General features: G+C 38.5%; 1 protein-coding gene across 1 annotated transcript; it reads right to left on the bottom strand.

The window, feature by feature from the left end:
* Nucleotides 1-1281: 1281 nt before the first annotated feature.
* On the bottom strand, nucleotides 1282-22924 carry vapb (VAMP (vesicle-associated membrane protein)-associated protein B and C). The gene is made up of 6 exons (XM_026166924.2): nucleotides 22511-22924; nucleotides 15465-15617; nucleotides 9356-9459; nucleotides 6639-6719; nucleotides 5444-5620; nucleotides 1282-3885 (listed from the first exon to the last, which is right to left on the bottom strand). The coding sequence occupies exons 1-6, from the start codon at nucleotides 22566-22568 to the stop codon at nucleotides 3730-3732; spliced, it is 729 nt and encodes a 242-aa protein (XP_026022709.1). The 5' UTR covers nucleotides 22569-22924; the 3' UTR covers nucleotides 1282-3729.

Genomic DNA, 22924 nt, shown 5'->3' with positions numbered 1-22924 from the left:
TAATATAAATATCCTGCAATGTTTGAAAAACCCAGGAAGCTAATGTTAAAAGTGTTTCCTGAATCCTCAAAGATTCTGGGTTAAAAACCTGCCTGCTGCACAGTGATCGATTTTCAGCCTGTTTTCCAATCCCAACAAAGATGCTATCGAAGTCTAGCTGGACAGGACAAGATCAGACTCTGGACATGCATACTGTGCAGCTAGTGTTGGGGAAAAAAGCCAGGCTCTTAACATTACTATAGTTCTATTATGTGCAGGTCTCTGGGGTTAAAGAAAGATCGGGACTCTGAGGATAAGAGAGTAAGTACCAAAACCTTTCTCAGTAAATCTCACTGGGAAGTGCTTGTCATAATTCTACCATTTAAAATCCTTTTTCATTCTTCATCACCTTGTTTTCCCCTCAAATAGTATTAATCGGTGCTGGTTAAGATAACATGGAATAACAGAGCCTTTTATAATCATATAAATGCTTTAATAATTAAGGGGAAATTAGATTACAAGACCTAGACAGGCTCATTCTTATCCTTCCCTAAGGCTACTTCAGCTTGTAAGTAATCTCTGCCTATAGTGCTGATGGATCCCCAGCTCCTCCAGTTTGCATGGCGAAGTGTCCTCGATACTAAACCTGATATTTTGCTCCCGATTCAAGGTGCTTAGTTATAGAACAGGGGTGAGCAATCAATTTTTCCAAGGGGCCACGAGAAACTGGGACTGTTATGGAGGGCTATAACAATAAGCTGACCTCAGTTCTGCTCAATATTAATTTTACCCCTTTATAAGCAGTTTTTCACATGGCCCTTTGGGGAAATTTATAGCCCACCGCTGGATTAAATTGCTGTCTGTGAGAGACCGGGTGAATCGGTCTTGTAGTAAAAAGTGCATTGAGTGCTTATTTAGAGCAAACTGCTCTACGACCATCAGTCTATTTACCATTTAAGTTGCACTGTGGGTAATGTTTAACAACCAGGTTGTGACGAGATTTGAGTGTCAGAGAATTACAAAAGAAGAAAAAAAAAAGTCTCTATCAAAATGTTTTTTTTAAGCATTGTCTGCTAGTAGTCGAGTCTTCCCAGTTTTGTAAGGAGCAGTAGATTAATTTGTCATCTCCAGACCAAATATCTTTATTTCGAACATATTTTCCCACCCTAAAATGTTACCACAATCCCATCCCTGATTTTAAAGACACTTTAAAAGAATAAATATTTTTAAAATGCCACATGTGTATAATGATGGTCACACTGTAGCCTTTCATACGTAACAGGAAATAACGCCACACAGTGATTTAGGGGCTTTATTCATTTAATTTATTAAGATGCTACATAGTCCAACCAGGTTGGGTTATTTTTATACACCAGAGAGACTACTTGACTAGGAATATCAATCTTTTTCTCAGATAGACTTATTTATTTATATACATACAAAACAGTTTCTTAACTGCTTACATTGATCACGGTGATGGTCAGGCTCCAGGACAGATCAGTGTCATGTGTTTTACGACCAGGCCTGGATTGATTAGTGTTCACACATAATCATTTTTGTTTGTATAATCCGCCTTGAAGTAGCAAATTGATGGAGTTTACTGCACCGGGGCAGTGGTAAAGTTACATTTTCAGTCACATAAATGGATTATTCTGATGTTTTAGGGTATTTTTCTTGTGTAAAAAGGTTCTGATACTCCAGTCAGGATTCACTAAACAAGAACAATTTTCTGCAAGCACTGTATGACCCAGGTCTGAGAACCCAAGTTGAGACTAGTTTTAGGTTCGCTTTGCCCTCCCTTTAAGCAGCAAGTCATCCTCAACCCACCGACTTCATAGAGATACAGTCGAAACATACACGTGTTTGTTTAAACGCTTACCCGCCAGCTAAATTAACCGTAGATATCTTTCAGCAAAGGGGAGTGGACTCCTGCGTCTGTTCAACAGTTTACTGAAAGTGGGATACAAATATGACCAGCTGTTTTTTTTTTAATGCAGAGCAGAATAACAAACGCTCTCCCGTGTTATATGCAAATTTGGAGCTGAAACAATTTGAGAATGCTTTATGTTTCTTTTTTATTATTATTATTATTATTTCTGAAGGTTGTGGAAACAGTACATTGTCATCATGTGGTCCCCTCAAGGCTGTAGCTGACTGTATACTTTCCCACCTTTCACTTCATGGAAAAACAACAACCAAAGAAAGCATCATGTGAGGCAGGAAGTTCAAAGGAGAAACACTCGTAACCTTTAGTGCATTAAAATGAACACAACTTCAAATGCAGTGAGGATTTAACATTTTAAGTGACAGAAAAATGCTCAACAAACACCCCAAAAAAACTGAACAGAGACCTGCAGAGCGTGAGTAAGCAAAGAAACTCATCAACTGGGGAAGCAGGTTTAGGCAGCTTAAAACACTCGGCTGATCTCTGACATACATTTGCCCCAAATAAACAAATGTATGGTTAAAGGACAATATGAGAGAATGAAAAGAGCTGGAAAGGACAAAGCTTAATGTGTTTGGACATTGCAAGAGGACCTTAACGTGGTTTTCTGTTGTCAGTGACATAAAACCACTCCTCCTTCATGCACCGTCTTTTAGTTTTATGGTTTCTCATTATGTGCACGCATGCTTTGTGTATGTGCGTCTGTACATAATACACCTCCAACTTGGCCTGAGAATAACTTGCACCCCAACAGGTCACAAGGCAAGACTTTCATCTGGATTTACACAACTGATCTAATCCTCATTTCAGGTAGCTGCAATATTCTTAAATGCATCAAACCTAACGACAAAACAAAATTACTCAAAATAAAATCATAAAAATGCAACAAAACACAAAAGAAAAAAATCAGAAATGTAGTTGTGCAAACCTACAGCCAAATGACATTATATTATCACCATTATAAAAAGCAGCTAATTTAGATTCAAAAGTCCAGATGCAACACTCTGCGTGAACGCATGCAATCAAACACATCCCCCTCTGACAGTCGGAGGATGCAGTGAGCAGTGAGTGACAAGTGAGGGAAATACGGTAGAGTGAAAAGAAAAAAAGGTCATGAGGAAAGAAAACACCTACGGCATAGTGTTTCATACACTGCTCAAAGTTGTCATACAATCAAAGACGAGCTGATTTTACAAAGCCTCTGATTGGAGGAGATAGCCCTGTGTGTGTGTGTAAAACCCCCAACTGTGTGGATCATCTCTCTGGTAAATCCCTTCCTTAAAGGGGGTTTCGCTGGAAGGAACACCTGGATATACTGTACAGTGGGGTGATTTTGTATTCATATACATTGGCTCTGGCCTCCGTCGCTTAGAAAAAGAAACATCAATACACTAGAATGACATTTGCACGACTGCAAACTGACTCAATCGCACCAACACTACTTCGCCAGTGCTAGAAAATCCACTGGTCTGAATCACAAGTGTTAATTCATGTTTCCATCATTCTCCCACCCACAGAACCAGTCAACTCTATTATGTGAAACTTTGGGAAGAGAGCCAGAATGACAATGTGATGATTACGTAGAGGCAAGACCTGTAACAGTAGGTTTGTTCATAACATGACAAGTTGTTTTTTTCTTCATTTTTTTCCTCATACATTACCTTTTGAATTATTTTACATAAATGAGACTGAATCAAAACTAGTACCACCCCCTACCCAGCACATATGGCGTTTTATAATCCAAAATTCCAAATCCAGTGTTTGTTTTCATCCCCATGCTGCGGCCGACCGAACTGCACTGTGCTCTACAAGACCAACTTCCCCACAATGATGCCCATCACAAAGAAGAGCACAATGAGGGCCACCGTACGGGCGCTCATCCCTTCCTCTTTCTTCATCGCGACTGAGGGGTGCTGAGGTGACATGATGTTACTCTTCCTCATCCGCAGACCATCATCCTCCTGAATTGGGGACACGGGAAAGGGGAAAAAAGGGGAGTGAAAGGAATAAATATGAAATGATGAAAGGATGTGTGTGAGAAGGGAATGACAGGGAAGCAGTGATGAGTGAGTGAAATAAAGAAAAAGGAATGTGGAAACGAGAAATAAGAAAGGACAACAATGGGTTAAGAAATGGTCGGTTTGTCAATCAGTTAATAAGATAAGAGTATTTATTTATTAGCTCAGAGAAATCGGATCTGCTTAAATGCTCATCTGACCCAAACCCTCAAAGGAACGCACAAGGCGCCAGGGTTTAACACACTTCATTTCCCAGCAGCGGGTGGGGGGGGGCTCTCTGTTAGTTTAATCTCAGCCGCAGGAGCAGCCAACAGTCGTTCTGCCTCTGGCAAGAACTTAAAGGGGAGGAGGCGGTGGTGTTTGAAGGGAGGACAACTCACTCTTGGACGTCTGTAGCGTAGGCGTGTGTGCGTGTGTGCGTGTGTGATTTTGAACCGAACTTTTACAAAAACTAATTTGAAACCAATGATGCTAGTGACTGATGGCATACTCATTGATTTGCAAAATTGCGAGCTTACAAGCTTTAAACCTTTAGGTCTGCTACCGATTAAAGATATCAGCAGCTGTACTCCATGCAAACCTTAATTGTGAGTTACTGGCCTGGGTGGAGGACACTACTTTGTGTGACTAAACACTTCTACTTAATTAGCTTATCTTGATTGTAAACATCAATCAGCTATCAATCAGTACAAAAAATAATCAACACAGAGGTGATTCATGATGTTCAGTGATGTCATCTGCTAATTTTGATGACTGAGATGGTTTTCTTTGTTTAATCAGCAGAATATCACTTTCTGCTTTTGAGTCAAGCCTCAAAGCAAAATATTTTCATTGGCCCGATTAAGCTCTAATACCAAACCTACAAATAATTATAATCTGTAAGTTGACAATGCCCAAGAGTCTTTATGTGAAGCTGGACCTGTTTGTCCCTCTTTGTTTTACAAGACTAAAACTATTTGTAGTTACACGTTTACATATGTTAACTCTGTGGGAAATTATTCAGTCCATAAATCTAGGGGGCACGTGGCACATATGGAGCAGGGGGATTAAACCAACCCTGTGATTAGTGGATGTCCCACTTGAGCCACCGCTAAAATTATATTTTTGTGAGCCGTGCAAAAGTCTTGAGCCACTCTCCATTATTCACCAATCATATTTTGCTAGGAAAATTGGAAATACTGAAACTTGTGCAGTGTGATTAGGATCAAAATGGTGAGGTACAAGGACTGGAAAAGGCAGCCAATGTCCAAACAAAAACTTTGAAATACCAAAAAGCCTGGAGAACTCGCTCAAGACCACTATAATAAATATTGTTTGGCTCTTTGACAGCAAAATATAAAGACATGTAACATTTTGTACTGTAACACTAACACGCTGGAAAGTGTTGAGCTTGAAATGACAAACTGGAATTACTACCAACTGATTCCCTTCAGTAAAGCCTTTGCAGCCCGTAATATCTGTATAAAGACCTGTGTCTACAGTCTTGAGTCATTTTACTCACTTTGATCTGTTTGTTTTCTTCCCGTAGCCTCTGAGCCTCCATCTGCAGCCTCTTGCACTCCTCCATGATCTTCTTTACTTCCCCATCATCAAGGGTGGAGCTCATTGACTTCACAGGCAGCGAGGACTCTGACTTCAGCGAGCTGGACGACATCATCTTGTTGGACTCCATATCATGCTGTAAGTGGGTTACAGAGAGAAAAGTTGTAATGCAGTAAGTTGACTGTTGATGCTAAAATATCTCCATGGTGATTCTGTATGATGTCTTTGCTGGCACACAGGTACAACTTTGTGTTTACATTTTGGGACTTGCTCTATATACACACACACACGCACACACACACACGCATGCACACAAAACCTCCTCTCCAGTCTGAGAGTTCACACAGGGGTGCCTTTTGTAAATGGATCAAGCTGGTTTCTATCAGCATTATCTCTCCATAACGGACTCTGCGGTGTACAGAGCCAACTGGGAGACATGTGTATGTATTTCTCAGCTCATAATGAATTGAAAACAACTACCACAGGTCCCTTTTCTCTCAACTCATATTATGACGAAATAATGTCTCTGCAGCTGAGCGGAATATGAGGTCTGAGAGGAATCACAACAACAATAAACCACATGTGAGAGTCTCTGAAGGGCTGTTGATGGCTATGAGTGCAGCTGAGGCAGGAAGAGAGATGTAGAGGAAAGTGGGACAAGATGGAGAAGATGATGAGGAGGGAAATGCTACAAAAATGTTCAAACATAAGCGGCTCGATAAAAAGAACAAACCCGGGGTGGTAAAAGAGAGCAAAAAGAAGAAAAGAGATGAAGACTGATAGATACAGGATAAAGAAGGCAGATACAGCAGAGCAATAGCAAGATGGGGAACTGGAAAACAACAATAAACACCACCTAATATATAATGCCGCTTTCCATTGCGACACATTAACAAAAACCCCAAAACAAAAATAACAAAAAAAAAAAAAAAAAAAAGAGGCTGCACAGTAGGAAAAAAAAGCTGGCTAGTGACTTCAGATAGTGATTGACATACTCACAACTGAAATTAAACACTGGACTCTTTCTTGGGCTAATTACAGTCACTTAGAGAATAATAAAAAACATGATAAAAACATAACTGTTTCTGATATCACATCTGCAGGAGACAAACGCACATGCATGGTAAGAAAAGGGGATAGGTCTGTGTGCATACCGTTTTTTCGTTCTCCGTCGGCATCTCAAAAACACACCTCAGCTTGGAGTCCATCAGCTCCTCTGGTTTAGCCTCCTTCCACTAGAAAGGTAGAAAGAAAAAGATATGGACAACATGCATTGATGTCCCTCACTAATAAACAAGTATATATATTTTTTAAAAAATGGTGTGAATAAAAACAGAAAAAGAGCAACAGAGTAAAATAAAGTCAGCTAGCTGCTAGATGAAAAGAAAACAAGATGTATAGGCTTTGTGTGCGTGTGTTTTAATAGGTGAGATTGCATACAGTATTTCCACTCTTTTTGGAAAAAAATGTAATTAAATTCTGCATCTCCATAAAGACATTTTTATTGTAGCTAAACAGCCAAATAAATAATTCTTGATTCTTTATTAATAATTTGTTTAAATCTCTCTTTGGTTCAAGACAGAGTTGCAAAAAAGAAAGAAAGAAATACACAAATAAGTGGACATTAACACAAAATGTCCTTGTGAATTAATTTGGGTTTTCAAAGATAAGGGTCATAAACTGCATGTGTCCTTGGAATATAGCACTGTATTTATTAATTGGCTCTTCAATCTTTAAGAGCACTCAGGTGAAGTCATTTCTCTTTAGTCATTTTATGTATTCTGTCGGCACAGCTTTCTTTCCATGTTTTATTAAAACCAGGAATTTAGCCTGAATAATTATGCAATTACTATTCAGAGTAAATTGAATAATAATTTAATTTAGACAGAAGAGAGTGCTGTCATGTGTGTTACAGTAACACACTTTGAGCTTTGCCAATGTGCCCTTGCTAAACTAGGTTTTGGTAGAATTTGAGAAACTTGATGGTCCATTTTAGGCAATAACCACATATGCATGTTTTGTTTTCCAAGTCTTTGCATTGTTTGAGTTATCTTTTAGAATATGTTAGTGCTTTAAAGATTCTCAGACTTCAAAATATTTCCAAGCAAGCATATAATCCCAGGTTCCCCACGTTTAAATATCATACCAAATGGAGTTACACTTCTCTTGGGATTAGATAAAGTGTGTGGAATTTCCAGGTATGGCAAAGCATCTCTGAGTACTGCTTTATCCAATACTGACTCAGCCTGGTTTTAAATATCAAGTATGCTTAGGGTCATCTTACATATTTTCACCAACAACTGGACCATTATGAGAGTAGTCTGTCCATTGTTCACTGACTCCACATATTGTTTCAAACAAACAACTGACAGAAGCATGTCACCAACAGGACTTGTGCTCTTCTTACAACCCCCACCTTAAAAATCTGCTTTCACATCTAACTTGTGTTACAGTCACAACCTTGCACAAAAACCCACAAAACCCCACCAGAATTCAAGCTCTGATTTAATACAGCATGTCTATTGTAACCGTCCCTCTTGTTGATTCTATGCATTTTCATGTGTGTCACTACATTAAAACAAATTCGCAAGATGCCTGTTGTCATATTAATGAGATAGCTACACAAGTATGTAGGTGTTTAAATGTGGGCCAGTCATCACAAAGATGTCTCTCAGACCACACATGATGTTATGACTAAACTGTGCTAAATGTGTTTTGTTGCTGCGTGCCAGCACTGCAGCACAGGCTTGCATTAAGTGTGGGAAGGGCGTAGATTAACAGCCTCTTCCTTCACAGTAAAATTGAATGTATGCACAGTTATGTGAAAAAAGTACACCTTCTAAGGTTTTAGGACATAATAAAAAACTAAAATGTTACTAGGTTTTAGAATTATTTGAATACAAACTCAACACAGGCACAAGCGTCACATTACACTGTGTCACTATTTAACACAAATCAAGCTAAAATGTAGAACCAGTGTGTCAAAAACTAATTACACCCCATGATGTTGATCCACATTTGGCAGCAATAACCTTCAGCATTCATTGACACCATCAGTCACTCAGATAGTTGTAGAGGAATGTTGGTCCATTTTTTATTCCAACATTGCTTCAGTTCATTGAGGTTTGCAGGCATTTAAGGTTCTGCCACAACATTTCACTCAGTCTGAGATCTGGACTTTGACTGAAAAAGAAAAGAATCAAGGTTTTGCAATGATCCAGCCATTATTTCATGGATTTACTGCTGTGCTTGGGATCATTGTCCAAGCTGTTGGATGCACATTTGACTCTGGAATACTTTGGTATACAGAGAGGTTCATAGTTAACTCAATGACTGCAAAGTACACAGGTCCTGTGGTTACAATACAAGTCCAAATTATAACCCTTGCCCCACTATGGCTGAAGGTTGATATGACGTGTTTGTGCTGATATGCTTTGGTTATCACCAAATGACGTTTTGTGCAGGTTGTTCCTCCCTAGCATTGTGCTGACCAGCAAACTGCCAAAACTCCTGCTTTTATAGATGTGGTCACACTCGATAACAGTCAGTTAATCAAGTGCATTTGACTAGCAAACAGCTGGCTGCTACTTACCCTCTAAATTCATATGAAAGTAGTAAGTGTGTACTTAGTTTTTCACACACTGCTTCTGCATGTTGGTTTAGTTTTAGTTAAATAATGATATGGTGTAATGTGTCATATGTTGAATTTAGGACTCATTTATTTTAACAGGTATATTTGGAAGAGGTTAATCCTATCACATGCCTATATATGCATAACTGTAATGCATCTATGTACAAAGTATTTCTGTTTTAAAGCATGCACGTAAAAATAAGCACATGCTAAAAGCTATGAACAATGAGACCCACTCACCACTCCCTCCATGTCAGTCATGTCAGGAGGTGCTAGCATTGACTGAACCATGAACTTGTGTTTGCTCTTCTCATTGGGGTCATAGTCAAAAGGCTGCAGCATAACTGAAATACAAACAGAAAGTTAATGTCAGCACAGAAAGTAAAAACATTTAGTCTGCTTCCAAAAATTGTTTCTGAATATTTTCTTTAAATTGTACTGTCTTGTAATTATAAGACTCTCTAGTATCAATAAACTAAATAAATAAAAAGGAAAAAGAAGAAAATGCTGTTTGAAAAGGTGCTTGCAATTAACACGCATGTGAAAGCAAAGAAAGGAAAAATTTTACAACAGTAAAGAAAGAATTATTATTTATAGAAGGAAAAATTTGGATAAGTTACCAAAGCTCCAGCCCAGACCCCAGGAAATCCCCAAAAAGAATACTATCGTTTCATTTTGTCGCGAAGACCTCAGTTTTATTTCCCCATTTTTCAAACCTCACTGCCACTTCCCATCCCCAAGGGAGCTGGGAAAACACATCTCTTGTTTGAATCACGTGCAGGAACTTCCGCAGACAGGTAGGAAGAGATTATGATTTGTGAGTGAAACATGGCAATAAAATAAATAAATAAAATTTTGGTTCCCAACTTTGTTACTTTTTCTGTCTAAACTAATGTTCAGTCCCCAGCTTAGAGAGAAAACGTTGAGTTTTTATATACTTGTGCATCTCGTGTATTTGTCAGGCTGAGCAAAGGGTGTCTGAGTTTGCCCATGATGAAGAAAAAAAAAGGGGGGGGGGGGGGGGGGCTAAAGAGGATTTCTTCATGTTACCATGACGGCGAAACACTGACAGATCTACAAAAATCCTCAGGGGTAATTTTTCTAACAGCATCCAACTCTGTCTTTTTCTTCTTTAACATTACATATCAGTCTAACAGAAAGCAGGTGTGGAGCTGGAATACTCCTTTAGCCCATCACCACATCAGTCCTCACAGCCACTCGTGGCTCATTTGACGTTATTCCAGTCACTGAGAGGAGCTGTAACAATGATATACAGCAATCCCTTTCTTATGTTAGTATAGGGGACTGAATTGCAGAGAGGATGAAGATGGCTATTGATGGAAAATGTTTTACTCCTTTGACTACAGGTTTTAAATCACAATATAATTGAAAGATGTTTTTAAATCAGTACAATGCCAGCATGATTCTTTGGTTTTTCCTAGGAACAAACAGCCTAGCTATCAGGGCAGTGTTCAAATGTGGCACATCCCCAGTCTCCCTAGAGTGAAAAACCTCAGTGATGTAGTGCACCATTACAGCAATCAGTGTAGCTCAATATTGCAAATCAGAAACAGACGGCATGAACAGATTGAGAACGTCCTGTTTCAGTCAGACTCAATTTGCACAGCCATCTACCTTGGGTCCAAGGGGACAATACAAGAAAATAGAGTCAGGAAAGCTTGCAAGTTCTTTAAGCAACGCTGAATAACATTAAATGATCCTGAGTCAAAGCTTGAGATGGAAAAAAGCACAGCCTCAGTAGGAGAAAAAGTGATTTAAATCATCTTTGATCTACCCCCTTTGATTACACCTTTACACCAAGAGCTACTTCTGCTAATGGCATGATTTAGTATTCTTCACACTGGGCAATAATTTATAAAACTCAAAGAGGCTAATTGTAATCAACACGGTCAAACAGAAGGGTAATTGCCAGCCTGTTTGTTGATGATGAATGTAACCATTAGAGAGGTGAAAGTTAAAAGAGGTGGTTAAAAGAAATTTCTCCTGTCACTAATTAATTGTGTCCTCTGAGAAAACCAGCTCACACCAGAGTTACAAGCAACTACTGGCTCCTGTAAAGCAGGCCCTGGAGATCAACTATAGTGGGATTTACTCATTCATCTGCTGTAAAATGTATTTGTTGGTCTTAGTCTACAAATATGCTATTCAAAAAAAAAAAAAGCAGAAAAGCCAGTAAGTTTCGGTAAGTGTGTAATATACTAGACTTCTCTGGCCCCTTAAAAAGTGGATTATCTGCAGCATACAACAGTTTAAAAAAAGAAAACAGAAACAAAAAGAGCTGTCTGGCAATAAAACAAAGATTAAGTAACAGAAGGTGGGCCAGAAAAATAGAGGATTATATCCAAGTTTAAGCACAGCAATGATCAAAAAATTATGACGATAAATGAGGTGAATCCAACAACATTATTAAAACAATATGATATGAAACAAGATATATGATCATAAAAGCTCATTACTACGCCCTCTACCTATAACAGCATCCTTTTACAATCTCATTAAGAGAAGCCTGACACGTCACAGGGCACTCCCTGGCCACTTTGTTCAGTATTAGTCAACACAAAGACCTTGTCAAAGATCACCAAACCTAGTGAGACAATATGGTGTGGGAGCGTGGGAGTGAGGAAGAGAACTAAGTTGGGGGAGTTGTGAAGAAAGAAGCCAAGAGGGAAAATTTACCAGCATATAAGATGAAACTCACATAAAATATAAATAAATATGTATATTTATTCAGACTTCTCAGGTTAGCAGGCTCTTACTCCTGATTGTGCTCTCTTGGGTCTGTCTTATTTAATATATTTCAAAAGGAAAAAGTAACCGACTACACCACCATGTGTATATCACAGTGAGAAATATCCCAACATTAGCAGCACTTCAATCCACCACATATTTCATGGAATCAGCTTCTATTTAGAGTCCAACTTCAATTACAAGACTCTTGGTAGGTAACAAGCTAATGTGAATATTAGAAAAGATCACAGCCATAAACACTCAAATCCATGTGTCACTACTGAATGAATGAGAACTTGACTGGAGACTCAGTTTCATGTCCTGTCATAACACAGGCATGGAGGAAACGAGAACAAGACAATCTAATGAAACCAATTCGGACAGCAGCGACAACAAAACTGTTATTTGTTTTACTGTGGGAAGGTATTTTGCTTTTCTGTCCCCAGTATGTCAGGAGAACTTCTGACATATTCCCACAACAAGCTCAATATTTGTGGACTCGAGGATTTTTTAAACATTTATGCCAGATATTTTTCCACTGGATACTGCTACATAACACCAATCAAGACCAGAAACATTCCTGTGGTTGTAGCTACATTCAACATATACAGTTACAGCAAAGCTGAGCTTCAAAAAGCACTGCGAGTCCACTGCTAAGCCAACAAATGGCAAATCATGGGTTTGTAGGTATGCAGTGGTACACAAGGATGTCTGTGCAACTATTGTGCACATCCTGGAAATACGAGACAAACTGGACTGAAACAAGTTACAGATGACTTGCAATCCTCTTAAACAGAGGCTATAGGAGTGTGACACGAACGAAATGTTTGAGTTCGTCCCTCAGTGCAGATTAGGGCTGTTCGATATAACAATATATATCGGATGACGATATAAAAAACATCTATAGTTTCATTTTACGCTATCGTTTGTTTCGTGGTGTCGCAAAATAAACTCTTTACGGCAATATTTTTTCATCGTTTTGATGGTCACTGTAGGGGCTATATTAATTTCTTAAAGTTCTCTCTTTCTCTTATATTTTATATAACCACACTACGGACGGACAAGCGTCTGTTTTTATGCGTTGTGGTTACCAACAACGACGGTAACAGCATCGCGTGTCCGCTTGTTTATGTTCCACATAAACCTTTCACAATAAAGCTCAAGATCCTGTTGAGACTTTTCAAAAATAAACTGAATCACGTGAAAGAGCAGATCATTTACGGATGAGAAGTAAAAAAGAGCCGCCAGGTGCTAAAAAATAAACCTTAGACTCAAACGTTAGAACAGGCTTTTCCCCGCAGCACGCCGTGTAATAAATACTCACAAAGAAAACGGCGGCCTTTACTACTTATGTCTAAAAATGTATCGTTTCATACATCGGTTAAAACACTCGACTCCAGCTACATGACGTGTAGCTGGAAACACTTCCCGCAAGTCGAGCTGCCCGAGATTCACAGAATTTACAGAAAATGATACATTTGTGTGATATATATCGTTATCGGACGATAGAATTCTTATATCGGGATATGAGATTTTGGTCATATCGCCAGTGCAGATACTGGCAAGTTATTTTGGGAGAGACCTTTCATGCATTCAGTATACAGAAAAGTTTATTCTTATTAGTAATGTTGGTATAGCAACTTGCAGTGTTTATTTCGACTTCTTAAACAGTCCAGTGTTTCAGAGAGCTTTTAAGACCAGGAATGAAACACACTGACATGAAGCTTTCTTTAAAATAAACAAAACTCTTCTTTATATTTTTTTATTACACAAAACTCGACGGTTCTAATCTCGAGGTTTACAAAGCATAAAATCTGAAAGTTGAGGTTTAATTGTTTTTCATTTTTTGAATTTCTTGAGTTCAACAGCCATATTGCTCATTGGTGCCTGTGCTGGTGCATGGCGGTAATACCACCACCTCAGAATTACTGAAAACTGTGAACTGTGGCTTATGCTTATTCATACCCCTTTGAAAATGTCAACATTCAGCTAACAACTGCTCGCAAAACTCCAGAAGTTATATTTCAAACTATTCTGTAATATTACGGCTGTCTCAGTCAATGCTGAGTTTCATTTAAAGAAATGAAATCAGTGTTTTAGGGTGAACCAACACTACTAACGTATACTTAAATTCACAGTAATGTGTAAAAAAAAAAAAAAAATCAGTTAAAACGAAAGTCTTAGAAAATAAATCAGGAGGTTAAAAAGTAAAAAAAATAGTCTCTTCTTTCAAATAGATAAATCAAACTACTAACCTTGTAAATAGCATATATGGAAATGTTAAAATTTGCAGGATGTTTGTGTTCTTATTTTCAGAAAGGAAATGCTTCTAAATGTACTGTAGATGGATTGTACATTGGATTAAGCACCTATGACATCTGTTGATAGTAGTTCATTTTTTGCCTTTAGTATTAAGTCACAACAAGGCATGTAAATTAGTCTTAATTAGCATGCATTGTTTACTGAGCAATATTTAGTTAAGTCTTTTTTTTTTAAACTATAAATAAAGAACATATGTATTAAGTGGTGTTCTGTGTGCCAAAATGAAATGGAGATTAAAGTGCACTGGCCAAAACCAGCACTGTGCTAATGGGCACTTGCAGTGATAAAAGATGTCAAACCAACAGGAGAGCCACAGAGCTATCATTTAGTACTCTACACAACCACATACTAATGAAAAAAAGAAAAAAATTAATCCAAAATGTAAAGTGATGAAAAAAATTTTCATCACTTTACAATATGTATGTAAGATCTTAAATAATCCTCCGCTTTTCATTGAAATAACGCATGTGTTCAACTTTTCTTTTTCTTTTTTTAAAGCCACATGTCCTGCAATACAGCCCAGGCCTCAGTTCTATCCTGTTAAACACCCTGCTTCAATACAGCCTGAGTACTCCCTAAAGACATAGGACTTAAAGTAACCACAGACTATGCCTATACAGCTGCCACTGTGAGTACGTTCTCAGAGAAGCAAACTCATTTTCAGGCTCTAACCTGTGACCCTTCTCAGTCTAACAAGGCTGGAAAATGAAGGAAACAGACAGAGCGGACTCAGTTGGTTTGTCACTGCTGACTGCAGGCACCACTGACACAGTCTGCAGTTGTTGACACCAGATAGGGTGCACTGTAAAATGAGTCTGGGACTGTAAATGACAGACGGTGAACACATGGAAACATTAGCCAGTACCTGCTTTCTTAAAAATGGAAGGAGGAGGGAGGAATACCACGCAGTTGCAGTTTTAAGTTCATGTAACAAGAACAAATCTCTTTATATATTATATGGATAACACTGTCTTCATACTGACTTGACAACCAATGAGTTCTGTAAGTTACCGTGTATAAAGTCTATCCTTCTTAAGAAGTATAAGAATCATCCATCCCAACTTACTAGGTGCTCTGTTGAAAGAATAATGATCCCAATTATTCCCAGATGTATACAGACCAGCAGTATAGTTCACACATAAGCAGCAATGATTGTTCAATCCATTAAAAGACTTGAGACAGATGATCTAACATGTCATTTTATCACAGGCTAACCCTAACCCCATTTTAAGCAGCGAGTGAATAAACTTGACTCAGTCCTACTTCCCTGAATCCTTACCTGAGACATTGATTGAGGTGCCTGCATCGATGATTCCGCTGTTTGGCCGCACACAGTACCGACGCGGCGCTGTCGTCTTCACCTTAAAGCACACATTCCTGTCTGTAGGGTTGGAGAGCTTGAGATTTGTGGTGACCACGTCTGAGAATGGACCTGTGCGGAAAGTAAACACAGTGGACACTTAAAAACTGGTGTTGACAAGACTGACAAGTCTGTCTTTGGATAAATAAGGACAATGAGAAAGCAACTTGTTAATGAAATCAAATGAGCCAAGTAATAAAGATACATCAACTGCACAGAAGAAGCAACAGTGTGAGGAAAAAACATGATAACAGACACTATAATGTGACTGTTTCTGAGAAACAATCATTTAAATGTAATTTTCTTAAACTGGCACATCGACGCAGAAGCAAGTGTGGGAGTTTCACTTGACTGAGAAGTTGCACTACCTTGTACTATGAATTTACAAACCAATTTATTCTTTGATAAATATTTACCAAAGATTTTGCCAAGAAGCACATTTACACTGTACATACAAACAAGAACAAGCTGACTGCACCCTTTTCAAACAAAGTAAATAATAGAGGAAAAGGGCTGTGAGTATGTGTGAGACATTCGAATGTGGTCTATCAAAGTCTAATGTGATGTAACAAATCGGCTGCATGAAATGTAAAGGCTTTTTCATTTGACCTGACATAATCGGAATAAAAATAGTTTTCATGCCAATTAAACTAATGGAGCTTATCTACACTGCCCTCATGGTTAAGAAAAACAATTATTCAATTAATAGAAAACTGAAAGGTACGCTGTACATACAAAATAAATCATACATAAATATAAATCTTCTACTACTGCATTATCTAAAACAGAGCAGCTAATGCAGTTTGGATTTAACTAATTACAGCCAGCATTGGAGATGCAGGCCACATCTCTGTGGCTGCATTAAGCTCTGCACATTTATCAATAATGGAGAAACCTCCATTGATCGACACTGCACAATATTTGCCTTGTTGGCTGCCATCAACCTATTAGAAAATAATGCTGCTTTTCCTCATGGACTGTAGCTCTGAAGTTTCCAGGCATCACCAACAGAGGTATGCACAGGGAGAGATCGGATCGTTAGCCTAACAAAGCTATACAAAATCTGTGTGACATTAGATTGCACAGATGTGTAAATAACTGCCCATTCAATTCATCAGGCTAAACTAAAGTGACTACACAGAGTGTGAACAAGTCTGAAATGGGCTACTCTATAACCGTTATAATAGAAGCATGGAAGAAGTTTTTAAAATATTCCCTTGGATTGCAGAGCTACACACTTTCCCTTTTCTGCTTAACAACATTAAATTCAAGGCTATTCAAGTAAAATGAAGTCATTATTAATTTCTTTTCTTTTCTTCCTTGCACATGTATTTCCAAAACTCCAGAGATGTTTTTCTGTTATAGTTTCTCCCCCATCTTCAAATCAAATCAAATCAAATCACTTTTATTGTCACATCACATGTGCAGGCACACTGGCACAGCACATGCGAGTGAAATTCTTGTGTGCGAGCCCCACAAGCAACAGAGATGTGCAAACACAACAACACAAACGAGCAAAATACAAGAATGGCCAACCTGAAACTAATAAATATATGTACAATATATAATAGTGTATGCATTTCTGGATGTGTATACTAAATATTTTCCTACGTGTGTGTGTGTGTGTGTGTATACACATTTTTTACAAATTAAATAGTAAAAAAAAAATAAAATAAAAAAAATAAATAAAAATAATAATAATAATAATAATAAAATATATAAAATATACAGAGTTGAATATGTGCAAAACAAGTGGCATTTATATACAGTGTGGAGTGCATAATGTTGAAGTTCCAGTAGTGAAGCTGAGGTGTCTATGACGCGTTCAGCAGTCTGATGGCCTGATGGAAAAAGCTGTCTCTCAGTCTGCTGGTACGGGACCGGATGCTGCAGAACCTCCTTCCTGATGGAAGCAGTCTGAACAGTTTATGGCTGGGGTGACTGGAGTCCTTGATGATCCTCCAGGATCATCTTAACTGCTTTGTAAAGCTTCCAGCATTTTTTTAAATGAAATTACACAAGTGAAGGTAATTCTGGACAATAAATGATGTCCAAAATTGACAGAGTAATATGAAATGAAGGGGTGGAAAAGCAGGGGAATAACAAGCAAGTTTATATAGCTGTAAGCAATCAATCAATTAGCCCCAGTAATGTATTTACATGGTGCAAGAAAACTGAAATTAGACAAGTGAAAGTGGAAATGCATAATATACAATTAAAAAAAAGAGCTCAGTAATTTGACTTCCGTACAAGTTAAATGCCCCAAATCTCATTTATGACTCAACGAGGGGATCCCCCCCAAGGAAATCCCTAAAATACTTTAAGAGGGTTTTGAGAACCTAACAGACTTTTATGTGAATTTTCTGAAGACTGTTGCTCCTAAACAAGTACATGCTAAATAGGTTAGATAACTACGGAAGCGTAGAGCTGCCACCCAGGCAAAAGAAAAATACAAGTGTATCACGTTATAACGTGAAAAGTTTATTGTTCTAACAAGATACTTTTCCTGTTTGTACAATATACTTTCCTGTTTGAACAACATAATATCACGTTATTACAATATACGTAATTATCACGTTCGTACAATATAATATTTATAATATACTAATGCCTGTATTTTCCCTAGTAGCTTGAGTAAGAGCTGTGCCAATTCATGGTCAGGCGAGGGGCAATGATGAATGGCTGCATGACTTCCCAAACTTAGCAAATATGCTGCCAATACCACACACTTTACAGTCAGCCTTATGGAAAGCAAGATTAATGGAATGGAATGTTACAGTATCATGGAAAACCATATTAGCAAAGAATGTCCATAAATGACCATGTCTATCCACATTTATTTGCAGACAATGCTTCCTCTCACTTTGCTGTCATAGATATAGTTACTATTATACATATCATGGTTAGAGGGATGAAAATATATCAATAAACGATCTGAAAGTGCAGACTTTTAAACCAGCATTTACTGACCAGCTAATTTCCAAGTTCCAAAACAGTCTTCCGTCTTGTGATTTTGATCAACAACTACGAACCACATTGACCAATCGTGAAAGCCTTTTTATCAAGTAAAGCTTTCTGATGAAACTACAAATTAGTCCCCTACAGTAGCCATTATGGTAATGGTAAAGTTTGCAGTTGAGAGAAGCACACTAACTCCCTGTATGAAAGCACGGAGCTATTTCAGAATTAGCACATACACCAGATTCAAGGTAAAGTTTCAGCTCAGCAAACATTGAGAGCAACTGACACTTCCACTCCCTGTTGAGCAAAAACAGAGAGGAAATTCAGAGCTTCACAAGCTTGGCTCAAGATCTAAAGGCTTTTAATGAAAGGGACTCACGCCACTGACTACTGTACACCTGATCTACTACTTCCTGAAGGTTTCTCAGGACAGTGTCCAACTCACAGAGGCCACAAATGGTCGTTAAAAAAAAAAAACTATTATGAGAAGCTGATATCTGAAGCTGTCATCATGCGATGTTGGATTTTATAAGTAGGAGATAAAAACCAAGGGGTGGTTTGCTACCCTTACCCCTGACAAAAAATTCAAATGGGTAGAAATGAAAAAGTCCAGTGCCTAGAATTTAAGAGCATTTACTCTAGAGATTGTAAAAACCAGAGACAAATTGCTACTAACAAACCCACTCTGTATTTCCTGAGCTTTCACACTGCATGCCTACATCTAGGCATGTGATTTGTGGTATTTTCATTTACAATAAGACACAGTTTCTTCTGTCTGGTTAAGATCAACAGTTATTAGACACTTTTATACAGTAATGTGGGATTCTTTCAGGCTTCAGGTTCAGATTCTTATCAATCATCACAAAAAGCCATGAAGATATATCATCTGAGGAGTCCGGCAACAGATGGCTTGGCCTCCAAAGAGAACTGATCTCTAAGGTTAAGTGAAGACTGATGAAAGACAGAGTTGAATTAAAGATGACAGAACCCCTCAACCAAATACTGGAAAAACTGATTGCACCGGGATACAAACTGCCGACCTACTGATTTTCCCTGCAATTGATTTAGCTACATACAGTTTGAATGAAGGAAATATTTTTGATACATATAAATGGTTCATGGTCTAATTTTGCACTAATCTTCAGTTTACTTTTACATTTATGTAAAAAACTAGTTTACACATGGACCTACACCACTTACTGAACAGGTACTGGAACAATTTCTCTAGGAAATCTTGGCACAATACCTGTATTTATTTTTATACCTATTATGACTCTTATTTTACTTCATTCTACTAGATTTCTATTTACTGAGATTCTTTATTTGTTCAGTTTTACTTAGATTTTATTTTTCTTATATTTTTTCTTACATTTCCTTACAGGTTGTGTTTTCTAGCTAAGGAATTTACCAAAAGCGATGTGTGTCCACTAAAGTCATGTAACAAACAAACACCCCAAACATCCACCCAATGCTTCAACTATAGGTAACCATAGCAACAGTCTTTCCAATTGATAGTGAGTTTCTAGTTTAATCTGTTAATAAGACACATTGTTACACTGGGTGACATAATGCTTTACTTTGATGCACATAGTCTATTTTGGGTCACTTATATAGACACAGAATCACAGTTGTGTAAATAGTCACAAGTAAACCAAACGAACCTGTAGCTGAAACATGGAGGTTATATAAGGATGAGACATAGAACTCAAAAAAATCCTCAAAGGAAATCTATGAGAGAATTTTCTTACAGCAAATATGACCCACATCTTCCCCCCAAAAGGCAATCAACAGCTGAAATGGGAAACATTAGGAGTAGAGGTTCAGAAGAGCTTCAGCTGTGTGGTGCTAGGCATATCTTGCCACTATGTGAACTATCATGGTATTAGTTCAGTACTCCCATGGGATGAGCAAAGACAATGATCTGGATTTAGCCATTAATGAAGCTGCAATTAGGAGTCACCGTGCTACAGATCACTGAACTGTACTGCACGACAACCATATGAATGGTTAAAGCAGGATAATGATGGTGTTTTTCACTTTTTGTTCATGTTCCAATCACAACCAGGTGATACGCTCTATGGTAAAAATATGTTTCTCTATTCTTTATTATTCATCTCCAATAAAGCAGAACCGAGGTATGGATCTGAGTGAGGTTTTAAAGAATAGCCAAACCTCTTGGTACGATGTTTTAAAACTATGAACTTGTAGTTAAATATTACCCTAAATCACTACAAAGAAGCTTTCCAACCTTGTTGAGTCAAAAATCTAAATACTTCTGAATCAGTTTTTCTTACTTACGCTATGAATTTGTGTACCCTTTTTAAAAATATTTTTTGAATCACGTCGTCATTAAGATGAAATGGAGCTGAAGCTAGGAACTGGAGAGCCAAATAGCAGGCCGGGGAATTTAAAGACCTAATGAGAGGTGGACTAACACATTCTTAATTTTGGGTCTTTGAATAAAATTTCTTGAGCAGATTGGACTAAAGTGGTAAAAGTGACAACAAATCAATATTTAAATACAATTTCTCTATTTGGCTCTTGTTATGTGGCTGTGATGGAAGCATGATAATAAACTGAAGAAGAGGAAGACGAAAAAGCAACATTCGGCTGCTCTCTTACTCACAAAGGGTCGTTACAGAGAGTAGCTCTGCGTATTTGATTTGGCAGTTTTTACACCAAATGCCCTTGCTGACTCAACCCCCAGGGATCTTTCACTTATTGGGCAAACATGTAAACAACTAATGCACTTTGGTGTCTATTTTCTCACCCTACATTCTAAACAGTTTATCTGATTAGGATTGTGGGAAGGTTGGAGCTTATCATAGCTAACACAGTGAAAAGTGTGGCATCTTATGAGAGACGTAAGAACAAAACAGTATTGGGACATATTCTGGTTATGCTCTACTCATCATTTTCAGTGTATATTAATGCTTAAGCAATTAACAAGTGTGCAGTGGAGGCATTACTATCTTCAACAAATTGCTGGCTCAAGCACTGATAGTTTTGAGTGGATTTAAACAGTGGCTACAGTGTAAATTGCTGAGGGCTGCAGGTCATTTAACTACACTGAAGCTCAGTGATAAATATTATAAAGGTTGGCATTTAATTTATTTTTTGGTTTTGCTAAGACAACTAAGTGTAATTTGTTGTTCTTTAAGCCTCATAAACGAAATAACACTGACCATTCAGGCATTTGGGAGACCAGGGTATCATTAAAACAAGTATAAATATTACATTTATCAGCGTCTTAGTTTTAAGTAAAACGTTTAATGTTTCAAACTATGGCAGGAACTCCAGAATCTGTTCCAAAGCAGGTACAAATGTACCATATGTGTTTATGTAACATTATCTGGGCCTAAATGTGACATTTTGCAGCCAAATGCCGAGTCTCACCAAGACATCTATTATTGATTCAAAAGTCCAAACGATAAGGACTGAGGAAATTTTAACGACCCACAGTTGAAATCATATTAAGTTGCACAGGTTGCCCAGTTTTTCCGTCCTGTGAGCTGTCAAGTTATTAAATGACAGCTGGCTGGCCAGCAGAGCGAGACAGCCAATCAGAGGAGGAGCTAATGTTAGCCAGCCAGACATGCTAAGGATGTTGCAGCTTATGGACAATGAAAGGTGGCGAACTAAAAGAGCAGTTATGCTTGTGTCATCTTTTTTATAGTTGCTATTTTTAAATGGGTGAACATTTCGTGTCTAGTAGCTGTAACCCGCTTTAGAGAAACTTGGTGCAGGTCAAATGTGTGACAGGGCCTGGCTAACCTAGCCGCTGAGAGCTAATCCAGCTAGCTTTGCAGCTAGCTGTCAGCTGACCTGCCGTCCTTTCAGGGCAGCCTTCGCTTTTTCATATGAAGGCTATATTGTGAAAATGTGCACTGCAGCCCCGCTCGGTATGGGTTCCCTAATAGTGCCCCCCTCTCCTTCCAAACAGCGCTGACAGAGGCAGGTCCCCCACTCCTCCTCCCTGCCACAACCGGGCCCTCCCCTCTTACCTCGGAATTTCAGTTCGTGCTGAGGCTCCAAGAGCAGAACCTGTTCCGGCCTGGCCATGTCCCAACAGCTGGAGCGGGATTATCGCACTGCAACCAGTTCCCGTGTTAGGATGTTGTCGAGTATTGCAGCGTCAATAGAGTTTATTTATCAATGAATCAGCGGTGGATATCCCGTCCCCCCGGTCAACTACTGCTACTCGAGCTACTAACGCCTGTTGTGATGCAGCAGGAAGGGAGTGAGAGACAGCCTGCTGACGTCACTGCCTCTGCATAGCCGCCCGGCGGTGAAGAGGGAGGAGGTGGCGGGTGGGTGATGCCGGGGTGCACCCAGGGCTGGTGGGGACACCACCTGCGTTTTTCACGAAACCTGAATCCAGCGAAAGGACGTGGCTTAAGCATGCAGGTTTTAATTTC

This window comes from Astatotilapia calliptera, chromosome 5, assembly GCF_964374335.1.
Source record: "Astatotilapia calliptera chromosome 5, fAstCal68.1, whole genome shotgun sequence".
NCBI classification, from domain to species: Eukaryota; Metazoa; Chordata; class Actinopteri; order Cichliformes; family Cichlidae; genus Astatotilapia; species Astatotilapia calliptera.
The sequence above is the reverse complement of the archived record's forward strand: the minus strand, read 5'-3'. Positions and strand labels throughout refer to the sequence as shown.